A 17,361-nucleotide genomic window follows, 5' to 3' on the forward strand; every position below is an offset into this window, starting at 1 on the left:
AATGTGCACATATGTCAAAACACTTTTTACACTTTACATATCTTAAGATTTTTGTCAGTTATACCTCAGTAGAGCTGGAAAAAAGATTTAATTATATACGATTTTATGTTTGTTGAAATTAAGTAAATAGTGCAAACCTATAAAGATGTATGTATATCCGACCTCCTTACCTCTAGAGATGGTCATTGGTATGATGTCTTTCAGATTCAGTAAGCGTTTTTATAAATGTATGTTCATGTATGTGTTTTAGAAACAAAAATAGTATATTATGTGTGCCCTTATGGTTTACTTTTTAAATTTAAACATGAACCACATGACTTACTAAAATTATGTTATTAAAATTATTAATATTTATGTTTATATATTGTATATTGTTAATTTAAAAAGGCCTAGTACTTTTACATATATTTCAATTTCAGATTCACTTTAATATTAAATGTACTGCCCTACATATGGTCCTTTAGAGCCTGAAATGTACAGTCTTTCATATTTTTACATTTTAGTACATGTGCTTTATAAATATAAGTACTGTGCTTTGTATTAGGTGCTAGGAATATAGAAATGAAAAAGATACACAGCCACTCTTCTCCACTGCCTCATACTCCTTTGAGGAAAACAGACAAGTGAATGAGATGTTTATTGTACAGAAAGTTAAGTACTCTGAGTTAAGTACTGCCTGTCTGTCATAGAACCATGGAGAGGTTCCCTGATCCAGTCTGGGAGAGTCAGTGAATGTTTGTTCGGAAGGTGTCACATTATATCAAAAGCAGTTTATCTTTTAACTCATGAAAAGATTTGGAATTCGGGCTATTTTTGTTTATAGGCACTGAAGTAGAAAACAGAAGTTGCTAAGTTCCCCTTTCCAAATCTACTAAAGGCATATTTTTAAACATTTTATTTATGTGTTCACCTAAGAGGCCAGGAATCCGTTAAAACTCTGTTTTGTAGTAATGTCAAGAATTAGTTCATCATTGGTTTCTGATAGGTCAGAAATATTTATAATAGCTTATGAACGGGAGATTTAAATTTAAGATGTCTTTCTGAGTTTTTGTTAGCTTTTGATGTGAAGTAAAGTTGTTGGTTGCAAAAAATGTGTAACTACCACAATGGTTAAGAGCTGTCAAGAAAATTCATTGTGTTTTATTCATTATGCTAATGAAGCAAAGTGAATGATTATTAGGATTTTCTTTGTCAATAGAAAAGTCATGGAGTATCAACAAGTCTGTTTTTCATGTTTTTTAAAAAAATTCTTCAATATTATCCACAGCTTACTGAAAACCAATATAATTTCAAGGTGACGTAGAACTATTTTTATCATTATGCACAGATTTAACATTGCGCCCATAAGTATATCTGGGCAGGTTATAATAATAATAATAATATCTTAAATGGTTAATAACTTTTTCCCCCCTCTCTTTTCAGAGAGGTGAGATTAGGGCGAAATGGTGTTGAAGAAATCAAACGACATCTCTTCTTCAAAAATGATCAATGGGCTTGGGAGACACTCAGAGACAGTAAGTTATTTTTTCTCACACATTACAGTGGATATTTGAAAGTAGTTGTAGTAAATACAGTCTTGTAAATACTGCCTTGCTAATATATGTGTATATTTGATGAAAATCTAAAGTACACAGATGCGGTTATGGACATTATCCTACTCTAATTAAAGAGAGAATATTTGATAATATTGGGAAAGTTGTACTGCTACTTCTCTGATATTTCATTTGAGAGACCCAAGATGAATGACCATATACATGAGATGGAATTGGTCTTGGCAGTTATAATTTGATATTTGATCTTTGTTAAATTGCATTGTGTCTTATATTTTGATATCTCAATGTGAAGAAAGTCAGTAAATACAGGGTAATTAAAATATATTTCCAGTGAAGAGATAAGTTATTATCTTTTTTTAACTAGACTTAAAATACAAAATATGTGGTCCTGTTATTGATAAATACCAGAATTTAATTAGTCCATCAGACTTGCAGTTTGCAGTTCAGACATGAAAGCATGTAGTATGCAAGAATTTTTTTTCAGTCAGTTGAGAACATTTCCCAATTTCAAAAAGCAGTTAAAATAATGAGATGATTCACAGAAAACCTTGTTCACCATGGCTGAATTAAAATTATAGTGGTACCCAATGTGCCCAACATCTTCATGGATTTGGACAGCCAGTAATTCATCTTTCTCCTGTTGAAGTCTCAGGATTTTTTTTTTTTTTCTGTTTTCACAGAAAGGATAATGTATACCACTAGCTCCTAAATTCCTGCTGTACAACAGCAGTAAACCTTAATAATGGAAATTAACTCAGCTGTGTGGTTTAGAAACAGTTACAAATTAAGTAGTTATTATTTGTCTTAAGGTCTGCCTATCTAGTTGAGACTGTGAGGGAAAAGTTCAGGGGGGAAAGAATCTTGTTAATTTTAAAGAAACAGATCATAGTTTTTGCCAATTTTAGGGAAGTATCCTAGTTATCAAGTATTTCTAAAGAAATAGTTATACTACCTTCGGGTATAGCACATACACTATATACAAGCTATACAATTGACTGAGAAGGGAAAAGGGGAAATAAATTATTGGGAAATTAAGAAATTACACTACTATTAAGAATGACATTGAATGACTTGCTATCTGGGAAAGCTATAGGAGCGGCTTGACGTTGAGAGAATTTGTTAGTAGTTATACACTGGGAAATAGAGAATTTCCATGTCAGTAAATGTGACATGATTGTTGTCTTCCTGCTCCATGAGAAACTGTTGGCAAAGACAAAGATGAGTATGGTGAGATGATGGTTGCATCAACTTTGTGGGTTTTTTTTTTCCAAGCTGTGCTCTTAGAAGTTGAAGAAAGCTGAAAACAGACAAATATGATTATAATCTGAAGAAAATTTGAAAGGCTACTGAAGGAAATACAAAGTATCTTTTGTATTGGTTTAAAATTCTTTCTCAAAGTGAAACAATGTATAAATAACTATAGAATAACCACAGAGTAAATTGCTCAAAAAAGTAGGGAGGACATACTTCCTTTTGTGTATTGAAAAGCTGGTATTAATTAGGAGAGGAGGTAACCTAGTCAACAAACATTGAACACCTGCTGTATATGCTGAGCGCTGTTCTATTTCAAGCACTAGGAAAAAACACCAGTGATCAAAGATTTTTTTACCTTGTGGAGGTCATAGTATCCTGGAATTGGGGAGTCCAAATCAGTGGCATTTTATGCTATTGTTATTACCTCTTTAATGTAATTTCATGTTAATTTAAAAACAGTTACAGTGTATTACTTTATTGATTTAAATTAAACAAACTTTCTATTTAAAGAATTTCTAGGGACGCCTGGGTGGCTCAGTCGGTTAAGCATCTGCCTTTGGCTCAGGTCATGATCCCAGAGTCCTAGGATTGAGTCCCGCGTCAGGCTGCTTGCTCTGCAGGGAGCCTGCATCTCCCTCTTCCTGCAACTCACCTTGCTTGTATTCTCATTCTCTCTGAGAAATAAATAAATATAATCTAAAAAGAAAAAGTTTCTATAATGAGGTAATTTTATTAGTATTACTGATACTTCTGGTTGTTGTTTTTTTTTTTTTAAATCTATATTATCTGGGGCACCTGGGTGGCTCAGTGGGTTAAAGCCTCTGCCTTCAGCTCAGGTCATGATCCCAGTATCCTGGGATCTAGCCCTGCATTGGGCTCTCTGCTCAGCAGGGAGCCTGCTTCCTCCTCTCTCTCTGCCTGCCTCTCTGCCTACTTGTGATCTCTGTCTGTCGAATAAATAAATAAAATCTTTTTTAAAAAAATCTATATTATCTATGATTTTACTGTAGTGTACTTAGATTTAACAGACTTATAAATATTTTGATATCTTTTCCTAATCCTAATACCTTCTATTTTGTGGTTATTGTTTAAAAAAAAAAAAAAGAAGAAGAAAGAAAGAAAAAAATTGAAGTCAGTAGAACTTACTGTTCTCTTCTTCCCCTTCCCTCTTCCTACCCTTTGTTCACTTCCCACCCCTAAAATACCAAGAATACTTTTACTGTGAACTGACCTCTCTGACCTGCTAAGCTTTTAAAAATTATATAACATTTATAATTCTTTTTAATTTTGACTCTCCAATTTTCTTTGACAGAATTGCTTAACTTTTCCAAATAATAGTTTTTTTTTGGTATTTTACCACTTACATGTCTATAAGCTACAATGGCAATTAATCTTCACCATCTGTTCCTTGGTGGTGTGGGAGCAGGGTACAAAATAGATTGGTTTTTGGCAGAATTTCCATGAGCTTCCTGATCTTATTCACTCTTAATTTAGTGGCACAGAGTATTAAGATTGTAAAATTACTTTTTTACTCATTTAAAATAGAATTGAAGAAATGACAGGAGTGAGATTGAAGAAAGAAAACAGAAGAAATGAAAAGACGTAAATAACCTGCTGCAGGTCACACTGCTAGTAGATGACAGTGTCAGGATTCAGATCTATGTGAATCCAAAAGCCTTAGCTCTTCTGGAACACCATGTGCCATTTAAGTAATACCATTCAGTATTATACAAAGTAGAAATGTAGGAAATCAACATTCTTGGCAGTTAAATTTTGGGGAAAATAATATGGTAACATTTATTACATATAACAGATACATTATTAGTAATACTGTGTTAAATATAATAATATGGTAATTTGCAAAACACTTTACCATTCATGGTATCATTTGAGATAAGATATTTTACCTAATCCACCTATAGCTGGTGGGAAATGACACAAGATGGTAACAGGAGTGACTGTCAGCTCATGTGGTAAATTTTCCATTTATTTAAAAACAAATAAAATTTGTTGTTTGTAAGCACGTATATGCTATTCCAGGTTCTGTGGATTAATTAAGTCTAGTGTCCTCTCTTTTAGAGTTGTACATTCTCATGGGAGAAATTATCACTGTAGGCTTCATAGGTAAAGAATCTAGGATCTAGCAAGTTTCAGGGTCATAGGAGTTTAGACTTTCTCAGTATTACATTGGGGTCATGTTTTAAAAGCATAAACTTTAAGAAAAATTATCTTTTTATTGTGGTAAAGTATATATAACAAAATTTACCATTTTAGCCATTTTTAACAATATAGTTTGTGGCATTAAGCACCTTCACCTTATTGTGCAGCCATTTCTACCATCCATCTCTGGAACTTTCTTATCATCCCAAGCTAAATTTCTTCACACATTAAACAGTAATTCTCCATTCTCCTTTAACCCCAGCCCCCGGTAGCCACTATTCTACTTTCTGAGCCTATGAGTTTATTCTGGTTACCTCAAATAAGTGGAATCCTATAATATTTATTTTTTTGTGGTTGATATATTTCACTTAGCTTGTCTTCAAGGTTCATCCATGTTACAGGACATACCAGAATTTTATTCCGTTTTAAGGCTGAATATTTTACTGTGCATATATACCACATTGTAAAAAAATCTATTCCCATATTGACAGACGCTTGAAATGCTTGTACCTTTTAGCTATTGTGAATAATGCTTTTCTGGTCACTGGTATACAAATAAATGTTGGAGTCATTGCCTTCCATTGTTTTGAGTGAATTTTTGTATATGTTGTTAGGTAGAGTCTGTCTTCATTGTTTTGCATGTCAATATCCAGTTTTCCTACACTATCATTTGTTGAAAAAACTCCTTTTTTATTAAGTGGTCTTGCACCCTTCTCAAATCATTTGACCACGTATGTGAGGCTTTATTTCTAGTCTTTCTATGATACACCATTGAACTGACTTCATGCCAGTACTATACTGTTTTGATTGCAATAGATTTCTAGTAGCCTTTGAAATTAGGGAATGGAAAAGCTCTCTGCTTTTCCAGGATTGTTTTGGCTATTTGGGATCACTTGAGATTTCCGCATGAGTTTTAAAGTGGGTTTTTCCAGGTGTGTGATAAAGGACATTGGAGTTTTGGGTAATGATTGCATTGATTGTGTTTCCAATGAGGATGCCTTTTGTTTCATGTACTTGCCTAATTGCTCTGATTGGAATTTGTAATACTGTGTTGAATAGAAGTTGTGAGACAGAGTCCTTGTCTTGCTCTTGATCACAGCAGGAAAGCTTTCAAGTCTTTCACTAGTGAGTATGACATTGGCTGTGTGTGTGTGTGTGGGGGGGGGTCTTGATCTGGCTTTGGAGTCAGAATAATTCTGGCCTCATGGAATGAATTTGTGTTCCTTCTATTCTTTGGAAGAGTTAGAGAAGGATTGGCATTAAACTCCCAAACTATATGTTTGGTAGAATTCGGCTGTGAAACAGTCTTGTCTTGGATTTTTTTTTTTTGTTGAGACATTTTTGGTTATTTATTAAATCTCTTACAGGTTTGTTCAGATTCTCTTTTTCAAATAAGTTTTGGTAGTTCATGTGTTTCTAGGAACTTATCATTTATCTAGGTTATCTAACATGTTGATGTACAATTGTAGTTTTTTTCTTTTAAAGTGTTTTTGTTTTTTATTTTGTTTGTTTGTTTTAGAGAGAGAGAACACAAGCAGGGTTAGAGGCAGAGGGAGAGAGAGAGGGAGAGAGAATCTCCAGCAGACCTCTCTCCCCTTGCTTGAGTGTGGAGCCTGATGCGGGATTGTTCCCACAATCTCGCTATCATGACCCCCCCACAAAATCAGGAGTCAGACACTCAACTGACTGAGCCATCCAGAAGCCCTTGTAGTTTTTCCTTTTATTGTTATTTGTAGAAAGTCAGTAGTTATATCCCCACTTTCATTTCTAATTTGTCTTCTCTTTTTTCCACCTTAGTCTAGTAAAAGATCTGTCAATTTTGTTGATCTTTGTCACTTTCACTATTAATTTTGTATTCTATATTTTATCCACAATCTATTCTGTGTTGCTCTTCCTTACTGTAGCCCTGGGCTTAGTTTGCTCTTCTTTTTCTGGTTCCTTAGTGTGTCAGCTGGGTTATTGATCTGAGATCTTTCTCTCCCTTTTTTTTCATGTAGGCATTTACAACTAAAATTTTTGTGAGTACTGATTTCACTGAATCCCATAAGTTTGGTGTGGTTCTCATTTTCATTTGTTCTCAAAGCATTTTCTCTAATCTCCCTTATGATTCCTTCTTTGACTCATTGTTTTTTTTTTTTAAGAGTATGTTGTTTTCACCACTTTGACATCGGCAGCAACTTCTTTCTAGATACATCCTCAGAGGCAAGGGATATAAAAGCAAAAATGAACTTTAATCAAGATAAAAACCTTCTGTACAGCATAGGAAACAGTCAACAAAACTAAAAGGCAACTTTCAGAATGGGAGATGTTTGCAAATGACATACCTGATAAAGTGTTTGTATCCAAAATCTATAAAGAACTTATCAAACTGAACACCCCAAAAATAAATAATCCAGTTAGGAAATGGGCAGAAGACCTGAATAGGCATTTATCCATAGAAGACATCCGATGGCTAATAGCTATGTAAAAAGATGCTCAATATCACTCATTATCAGGGAACTACAAATCAAAACTACAACAAGATACCATTTGACACCTGTCAGAATGGCAAAAATTAACAATACAAGGAAATAACAGATATTGGAGAGAGTGTGGAGAAAGGGAAGCCCTCTTACACTATTGGTGGGAATAATACATACTGGGGGAGCCACTCTGGAAAACATTATGGAGGTTCTGCAGAAAGTTAAAAAAAGAACTAGCCTATGATCCAGCAATGGCACCACTAGGTATTTACCCAAAGGACAGAAAAATACTTATTCAAAGGGACACATGCATCCCGATGTTGATAGCAGCATTATCAACAATATCCAAATTATGGAAACAGCCCAATGTCCATCAGCTGATGAATGGATAAAGAAGATGCGAAGTGTATATATACATGTATATGTGTATGTGCACACACATGTGCACATGTGCATGCAGTGGAATATTACTTAGCCATAAAAAGAACAAAATCTTGCCATTTGCAATGATGTGGGTGGAGTCAGAGTGGGAAAGACAAATACCATATGATTTAACTCATGGAATTTAAGAAACCAAACAAACAAATGAAGAAAAAAGAGATAAACCAAGAAACAGACTCAACTATAGAGAACAAACTGATGCTTACTGGAGAAGAGGTGGGTGAAATGGGTGATGGGCACTTGTGATGAGCACTGGGTGTTTGTTATATGTAAGTGATGAATCACTAAATTCTACTTCTACAACTAATATTACACTATATGTTAACTGGAATTTAAATAAAAACTTGCAACAAAAGAGTTTGCTGTTTTCCAGGTATTTGTGAAACTTCTAGTCTTCCTTCTCTTGTGTATCTTGTTTTATTCCATCATGGCTTGGTGAAGATACTTGTATGATTTCAGTCTCTTTAAATTTATTAGGTTGTTTTTTGGCCTAACATATCGTTTGTCCTGGAGAATTTCTCATGTGCAATGTGTATTGTGCTGTTGATGGTGGATTGAGCTTTATATGTCTGTTATATCTTGTTGGTTTGTGATATTGTTCATGTCCTGCATTTTCTTATTCATCTTTTGTTTAAATGTTCTGTTCATTTATGGAAAGTGGGTTATTGATTACTCCAAGCATTATTTTAGAACTGTTTCTCCATTTATGTCATTTTTTTTTAAAGATTTTATTTATTTATTTGACAGAGAGAGATCACAAGTAGGCAGAGAGGCAGGCAGAGAGAGAGAGGAGGAAGCAGGCTCCCTGCTGAGCAGAGAGCCCGATGCGGGACTCGATCCCAGGACACTGAGATCATGACCTGAGCCGAAGGCAGCGGCTTAACCCACTGAGCCACCCAGGCGCGCATATGTCATTTTTTATTACATACATTTGGAGCTATGTTGTTCATGCATACATGTTTATAATTGTTTTATCTTTTGATTAATTAACCCTCTTATTACTATCGTCAATATGCCCTGTTTTTCACTATTTTAACAGTCTTAAATGTCTTTTTTGTCTGATATTAGTGTAGGCACCCCAGCTTTTTTTCCCATGGAATATTTTCTTTCATTCTTCTAACGTATTTATGTCATTCGATCTAAAGTGAGTCTCCATATACTGCGTGTAAATGGATCAGTTTTATTAATCCATTTGTCCAGTCTCTACCTTTTAATTAGTGACTTTAATTCATTTAAAGTAAATATTATATGTAAAGACTTTTGCCATTGTTCTTTTTTCTGTATTTTTTCTTTCTATTCCTGGCCCCTGCATTACTGACAACCTTTTTTGTCTACTGGATTATTTCATAGTGTGCTGTTTTGATTCCCTCTTCAATTCATTTTCTGTATATTATTTAGTCATTTTCTTATGGTGATTATCCTGGAGATTACATTTAGTATCCTAAACTGATAACAGTGTAGGTTGAATTGATACAATTTACTGTCAGAAGCATAAAAAAACTGCTTCTAAGTATGCCTGGGTGGCTCAGTCAGTTAAGCATCTGCCTTCAGCTCAGGTCCTTTCAGGGTCCTAGGATCGAGTTCTGCATCAGGCTCCTTGCTCAGTGGGGAGCCTACTTCTCCCTCTGCCTGCTCTGCCTGCCAGTCCTCCTGCTTATGCTTGCTTTCTCTCTGACAAATAAAATCTTAAGGGGGAAAAAACCCATTTCTCTACAAATCCTTTTTCTCCCTTTGTGTTTTTATTGTCACAGATTATATCTTTATATAGTCTGTGCTCATTAACATAAATTTATAATTGTTTCAGGCATATTTCTTTTAAGCCCTATAGGAGGAAAAGTGGATTTATAAAGAAAAATGCGTAATGCTGGCTCTTGCATTTACCTGTGTGGTTATCTTTATTTCTTCACAAAGCTTTGAGTTAATGTCTACTGTCTTTTCATTTCAACCTTAAAAAACTCAACAATTCTTGTAGGATAGGTTTGCTAGCAGCAATCTCTGATCTTTCCCTTACCTGGGGTAATCTCTTTAATTTGTCCTTCATTTTTAAAGAATAATTTTGCCAGATGTAGAATTCTTGCTGAACCATTGTTTCAGCACTTTAAATATGTTGTTCCACTGCCTTCTGGCCTTCAAGTTTCTGCTTAGACATAGGCTCTTAAGGAGAGCCTGCATGGCTCAGTTGGTTAAGTGTCCGGCTCTTGATCTCAGTGTAGGTCTTGATCTCAGGGCTGTGAGTTCAGGCCCTGAGTTGGGGTCCTGTTAAAAAAAAAGAAAGAAATGGGCTCTTAATCTAATCAAGGATTCCTTGTATATGTATGACAAGTCACTTTTCTCTTGCTTTCAAGATTCTATCTTTGTCTTTTCAAAATTTATTATAATGTGTCATGATGTGGATCTGAATTTTTCTTACTTGAAGTTCATTGAGCTTTTTGGTTGTGTGGATTCATGTTCATCAGATTGGTTAGTTTGGAACCATTATTTCTTTTATCTTATTTTATTTTTTAAGATTTTATTTATTTAATTGACATAGAGAGAGACAGCAAGAGAGGGAACACAAGCTGGGGTAGTGGGAGAGGGAGAAGCAGGCCTCCTTCCAAGCAGGGAGCCTGATGTGGGACTCGATCCAGGGATCACGGTCTGAGCCGAAGGCAGATGCTTAATGACTGAGCCACCCAGGCACCCCTGGAGCCATTATTTCTTTAAATATTCTTTCTGCCTCTTACTCTCCTTTCTTGGGAATTTCATAATGTATATGTTCGTATGCTTTATGGTACCCCAAGAGTTCACTTTTTCGTTCTGTTCTCTTTTTTTTCCTACACTTGATAATATTAGTGGTCTTACTTAAGTTCCCTGGTTCCTTTGCCTGCTCAGATTTGCTGTTGAACCATTCTAGTTTATTTGTAGTTTCAGCTGTTGTACTTTTGTAGTTGTTAAGATATCATACTCCTGCTTTCCTTTAGTTCTTTGTCCATAGTTTCCTTTAGCTCTTTGAGAATATTTAAGACTGTTTAAAGTTTGTGTAATAAATCTAATATTGGGTTTCCTGACATTCTTTATTCTCTGTGAATACTCCATGCTTTTTCTGTTTCTTTACATCCTTTGTAATTTTTTTTTGAAAACTAGACATGTTGAACAGCATAATATAACTCTGGAAATCAGATTTCCCCCTCCCCAGATTTGCTGTTGTTGCTTATTATGGACTTCAGTCATGCATTTGTTAATAAGTTTTTCAAACTACTTTTACGAAGTCTGTATTCCTTGTCTTGTATGATCACTGAAGACTGTTTTCCATTGTTATGTCACTGGTCAGCCAATGACAATTCCTGAAATGCCAAAATTTAGTAGCTTCTTTCTTTATTAAACATTCCCCTGCTTCTTGTAAGTTTTTTCTTAGATTTCAGAGTTCTGAAAAAGTTGCTTATGATAGTTTTGCCAGCATAATGTCTACTTCAATGAAAAGGTGGCTTCTTAGAGCTTCCTACTCTGCCTTTTTTTTTTTTTTAAACATCGGCTAGATTCTTTTTATGGAACATGATTTCTGTATTACCAGTTATTTATGGAAAGGTAAATTTTTATAAATAGATTACTCTGTATATCAATAATAATTCTGTAAAGCTATCTTTATCCTTATTCTTATATATTAGTTCTGGCATGATTATAGGGTGTTCTATAAAACCTAAATGTTATACTTTAAATGTAGATGAAGTATTACTTTTGTAATTCTCCCAGAAATTCCCTTACTTGTATCTCAGAATTTAAACAGAATTTATCTCATTTTAAAACTACTCTGAAATGGTATACAGTCTTTATAAAAAGACTAGATTCATCTGAAACAGCAAAAGAAAATTCACCAGCCTTCCTCTGTTTCCTTTTAAAATCGATCCTATATGATAATTTTAAAGTAGGGCTTTTTACCATGAACACTAGACCAGATAAATCTTTTTTGTGTGGGCTGTCCTGAACTTTCTTGGATCTTTAGCAGTATCCCTGATCTTTACAAACCGCTAGATGCCAGCAGCACACCTCCCCCAGTTATGACAGCCAAAAATGTTTTCAGTCATTGCCACATGTCCCCAAGGGGAGCAAGATCGTTTCAGAATTGAGAACCACTGTTTTAAAGTAGAATTTATGCCAAGACTATTGTTGATTTATTTACTTCACAAGGAGTGACAACTAGCTTCCCCTCCCCACCTGCCCATTTTACAAATTAGGCAGTTAGTACTATTTGGAAGCTAGAACTGTCTTGTCAGGCTGTTTTCCTGGTCATTAAGAAAAGAGAATGGTGCAAAAGATCTTTCCCTATTCATTGTTAGTATTATAGCTTCTTTGGGTTAATTAAATGTGTTGTTTCATTCCTGAATTCATCAAATAATTCACCATATCTGAGATCCACAACAGTAGTTATTTCTTATCTGGAAAACCCAGAAAAATTATTCCTTTATATAAGAGATTAATACCATGAAACCAGGTCAGTTATTTTTTGTTGCTCATCTTCCGTCTTTTTCTTGGAGGCAATATGATTTGATTGTGTCTAAATTATTTACCATTTTGTTGATATTTCTATAATGCTTTTGGCAGAGAGAGAGAGAGAGAGAACACAAGCAAGGGGGAGTGGCAGGTAGAGGCAGAGGGAGAATCAGACTCCCCACTGAGGAGGGAGCCCAGTGTGGGGCTCGATCCCAGGACCCCCAGCATCATGACCTAAGCCGAAGGCCGATGTTTAATCAACAGTGCCACCCATGTTTTCTTAATACTATTATATCTTCAACTGAAACACATTTTGTTCTAAAATGTATTTTTAGATGGCTCTCTGTAGCATATTCAAGCTCCAAATTAAGATAGTAGTAGTGTTGCTTTCAAATGGTATTTTCTCCCATATTATGAAAACTGAAGCATTGCCATATTTGGTTTTGTTTTATTAAGTATATATGAGCCTTACTTTCCATCAGGTTTATAACTTTTGAAAATTGTATCCGTTTTGTATCTCTGCCCTTTTTTCCTAAATAGCCATTTCATAAATAACTCATTGAGTCATCGCTTAGTGACTTAATTCAGGGAAGGTGGCTAGCCTGAAAATACAATTCAAAATACATTGCTCCTTGTGACTTAATATAATAGAGATAATCAGTTGGGGAAGTGATTACAGACCATCTGGATTTTAGATGAACAAATATATTTCAATACTAAATTGGTCTATCCAGGGCTGTGAAGATATAACCTTAATTTCTGATTTGCTATACAGCAGATTAACAAACAAAATATTATATTTGAAACCAATCAACTTTGAATCTTTGAGTATAATTTAGTATGCTGTGGTTTCTGAAAATCTTTTCTGTAGTCCTAACTGCTTTTGCATATTTTATATTTTGATATATTTTAAAACCCCAATACTTGTAATATTCAATTTAAACTTGAAATACAGATAATAATTATAGGTGATTTTGAAGGTAATTGTTTTATAGAATTAGAATGATCAATATCAGTTGATTAATAATCTAGTATAATCAACTAAAATAAGGTTCAACCCATTTGGAATTTGTAGTTTGCAACTTAATTTTTTTGTAAGACACTTAGTAGTTGGTATGGAATCTTTGCTTTCCTTTATTTTAATATTAAGTTTGAAGGAACTACTAATTTTCTTTCCATTTTTAGCTGTAGCACCAGTTGTACCTGATTTAAGTAGTGACATTGATACAAGTAATTTTGATGACTTGGAAGAAGATAAAGGAGATGAAGAAACATTCCCCATACCTAAAGCTTTTGTTGGCAATCAATTACCTTTTGTAGGATTTACATATTATAGCAATCGTAGGTGAGTATGCTAAGCATTGATTTCAGGGGTAGGTAATAATTTTGTTGTGGTCTATTATTTTCTTAGGGATATCTAAAAATCACTTCAAGAACATTTAATGGTATTAAGAGATATCATAATATGCTGTTTTTCAGTGATGCATGATAATTGTATTATTTCATAGTTCATTCCTTTTAGACTCCTCCATTATCAGGATATTGTGTTTCAGAAATTGTTGCTGAATAATGCACTATATATGTGTTCAAGTTAACAGCAATTAATATATTAAGAGATTATATCAATACTAATATTTTGGTTAATCTCATCATCCAGAGAGCTCTGGTTTTATAATACATTTCGGAACAACAAATAGTTTTCCAGGGTTACCATTACTATATTGATGTTAACAAAGGCCTATAATTTTTAGTAATGCGAAAATTAAGTGATTCCTCACCAAAAATCACTAAATGAATTTACCATGTCTTTCATGTGAGACCTTGTGGCCTTGGGCAAATAATTTCAACCTTTTATGCCTCCATTTCCTCAAAAATAGGGATGATGATGATAATAATACTTGTCTCACAGCATTACTGTAAGGTTTAATTAAAACAGCAGGACATTTGGAACATTAGCACTCAGTTAATGTTAGCTGTTAATAGTATGAGCTAATGGTAGGTTTAGTCTTCAAATGGACGTGAGATATAAATTAAACGTTTGACATTATCTCATTCAAGAGCATTCATTCATTCATTCAACAAACATATTTGCCAACTAAAAATATATTATATGTTTATTTAAAAAAAAAGGATAGGCTTAAAAAAAAAACCATATTTGCCAACTTATTTTTTGTCAAGTATATATTAAGCACCAAGGTACAGGGAGAAAGATGAATAAAATATGGTTAGTACCTTCTCTTAAGATGCTCATATCCTAGTGAGGAAATGGATAATATTTTAAAGTGAACCATTTTGTCATTTTAGTCAAAACTTTTTTGTAAGAGCCGATTCAAGTTTAGAAAACAGGAATGCAATTTAATCCTGCCTTAGGATATTTCTCTTATAATCCAGCTATAAGACAGTACTGAATACTTTTTGTTGCATCAAGTATTACAGGTAGTACTTGACTTTTGACTCCTAGTAAAGTCCAGTATTTTAATCCTTACCCATCAGCACCCAGGAATATAATATTGTAGCTATTTTATATTGAAATACAGTGACAAGTTTCAGGGTGAATTTTTATTAAAAAAATTCATCTTTCCTTCCTATTTTTATCAGTTTTTCTCTGGCTTGATTTCTGAAGCACTTGAAATGTTGATATAAATAACTCTCAATGTTTTTGGATTTTCTGTAGTTCATAACAGTTAATGACTTTATTTGGGTTTATCTATACAAAAGTAATCTTGAGTTAAATAAACATTATATATACTGTTTGTAACAGTACATTGTCATGTACTTGATTATGTTCTCTGGTTTTTCCTTGTATCTATATGATGCATATCCCAAACTAACTTCTAAGTTTCTCAGAAGCAGACATTGCATTCTGTTCTTCAGTACCACTGTCTTATTGAATAACATAACGTTGTTTAGTAATTGCCTATTACATGAATGGTTGAAGGTGTGGTTAATCTTTAAGAATCAGCAAAATACTGATTAGCCTTATGATAATATATAAATATGAGTTACTGGCTGAAATAGGAAACTTCTGAAATTCTTGCTTCTGAAATCCAAACATAATTCCAATTACCAAAAGTTAGAGATCTTTATTGTTGAAATAAAGATCTTCCATTCTTCCATAAATGAAGAATGATTTTTAATAGTTTAAAGGTTAAACTTTTAGCTATATTTGTAATAATCTAAAACTTTTCATAAGTTACCTAAATGACCAGATTCTATATGAAAGCAGCAATATAATATATAAAATAACTTTGAAAGAAAAAATAAGACAAAAAGTAGAAGAATGAATGGATGTGTGCAAGTAGTAGTGTCCTTAACATTTGCAGTGCTGTATTCAAAGTTATATTATTAATTTTGTAGAGGCCAAATATTAACTTTTTAGTATATATAGTATATCATAATTTAGAAGATCTTAGGGATCAAATGGTCTGTTTTCATATCTAATTCAGGTTTCACTGGTGCTGCTGTATGCTTTTATTTACATTACATGTTGTGGAATCCCCACTGAATTTCTGAGATATTTGGTAGTTAATGGAATGAAGGTCTGCTAAACCTAGAATTTGTCATTTTTTACATGGGACCATTTCTCTACAAACCTGCTTCTTAGTGCCTATTACTGCCTCCTCATTATTTGATTCTCTAGTTGATCTAAGTAATTTTCCAAAGCAAATATAAAAAGTGATATATTTTCCTGTTTTATTTTGTTTTAGAGCACTGTTATATGTGTTTAATGGTACTTAAAGGAACATTTCTTCTTTTTTTAATTATTAATGAATGCATTGAATTCATATATAATAAATATGTAGCTGATAATAGCTGCCCTATAACAACTAAGAAGTGTATAGTAGCTATTTGATTTCTTTTTGAAGGTTTTCTCCTAATGAACCAATGTGGCGACTGTAGTGGTGGTTATGATAGAAGAATTAATAGTGGTAGTTGTAGCATGTTAGAGGCAGTAGCAGAAGCAGCCGTAGTACCTCACCTATATATGACATTTGGGAGCTTAGAAAAATTTTTTTATATGACCTGTTTAAATGTGTTAATCTCATGTATAAAGACTTCTAAAGGTCACTACTATCTTAGATGTAATTCTGACTTTAGTGGATTTAAAGAAAGAACCCTGTAAGCCTTAGAGTCTCAAAAGATTAGCAGGATATCACCTGAACTTTAGGTTATGTTAACCACTTAAGGCAAAACTCTTTTTTGTCCAGAAAGGCAATATCATCCTTGGCTGACGAATAATTGAGGCAGGGAAAGAAGTTCTGTTCATGTCTTTGCAAGTCAGCAATTCCTTATCCCCAATCCCTAATCCAAAAATCTCTAAAAACTGGGGGACCTGGGTGGCTCAGTCAGTTAAGAGTCCTGACTCTTGATTCTGCCTCAGGTCATGATGTCAGGGTTGTGAGTCCAAGTCCTGGGCATGGAGCCTACTTAAAAAAATAAAAACAAAAAAAACCACAAAGCTCTAAAAACTGAAGACATCTTAGTGATTTGTTTGGTGGCAAAAGCTTCCATAAGCTGCTCTCATGGCCAAAAACCTAATTTGAACTAACTGGAGACTCTTGGTTTTTAATTTATCCTACTTGGTATGAATATTCATATGTTTTGCTACAGGAATAGTAAAGTATATAATTACAGAGTGCTGCTTCTGACCTAACTGGGGATTTTATTTAACATATGTATCACTTTTTACTTCCTAAAGTAAAGAATTATGAATTTGTACTCAACTTTGAAAAAGCATAGCAAGTACAATACTGCACAAAAAAATAGGCACATAGCATATATTACTGGTTGTTATTGAATATTGAAGAGTTTTTTTTGTTTTTTTTTTTTTTACTTTTAAAAACTCTTTTCCCCTCAGATACTTATCTTCGGCAAATCCTAATGATAACCGAAGTAGCCCCAATGTGGATAAAAGCTTGGTAGGTATTTTCTTATTACTTTTTAAAAAATTGTTTTGTGGATGGTATATTTTGTGTACATGATATTTAAGTAAGTATGTATTGCTTCTGAATGTGTAGTTAGTG

At 33.7% G+C, this 17,361-nt stretch overlaps 1 protein-coding gene across 3 annotated transcripts in view; it reads left to right on the forward strand.

Annotated features, from left to right (window-relative positions):
• Nucleotides 1–17,361, forward strand: part of ROCK1 (Rho associated coiled-coil containing protein kinase 1) — a 148,354-nt gene that overhangs the window by 66,369 nt on the left and 64,624 nt on the right. For all 3 annotated transcript variants that reach the window (XM_044243307.1, XM_044243308.1, XM_044243309.1), the window contains exons 9-11: nt 1,423–1,514; nt 13,523–13,682; nt 17,196–17,256. In XM_044243307.1, coding sequence (XP_044099242.1) covers nt 1,423–1,514; nt 13,523–13,682; nt 17,196–17,256 — 313 coding nt within the window. The remainder of the gene's footprint in view (nt 1–1,422; nt 1,515–13,522; nt 13,683–17,195; nt 17,257–17,361) is intronic.

This window comes from Neovison vison, chromosome 3 (assembly GCF_020171115.1).
Source record: "Neovison vison isolate M4711 chromosome 3, ASM_NN_V1, whole genome shotgun sequence".
In the NCBI taxonomy this organism is placed as follows: Eukaryota; Metazoa; Chordata; class Mammalia; order Carnivora; family Mustelidae; genus Neogale; species Neogale vison.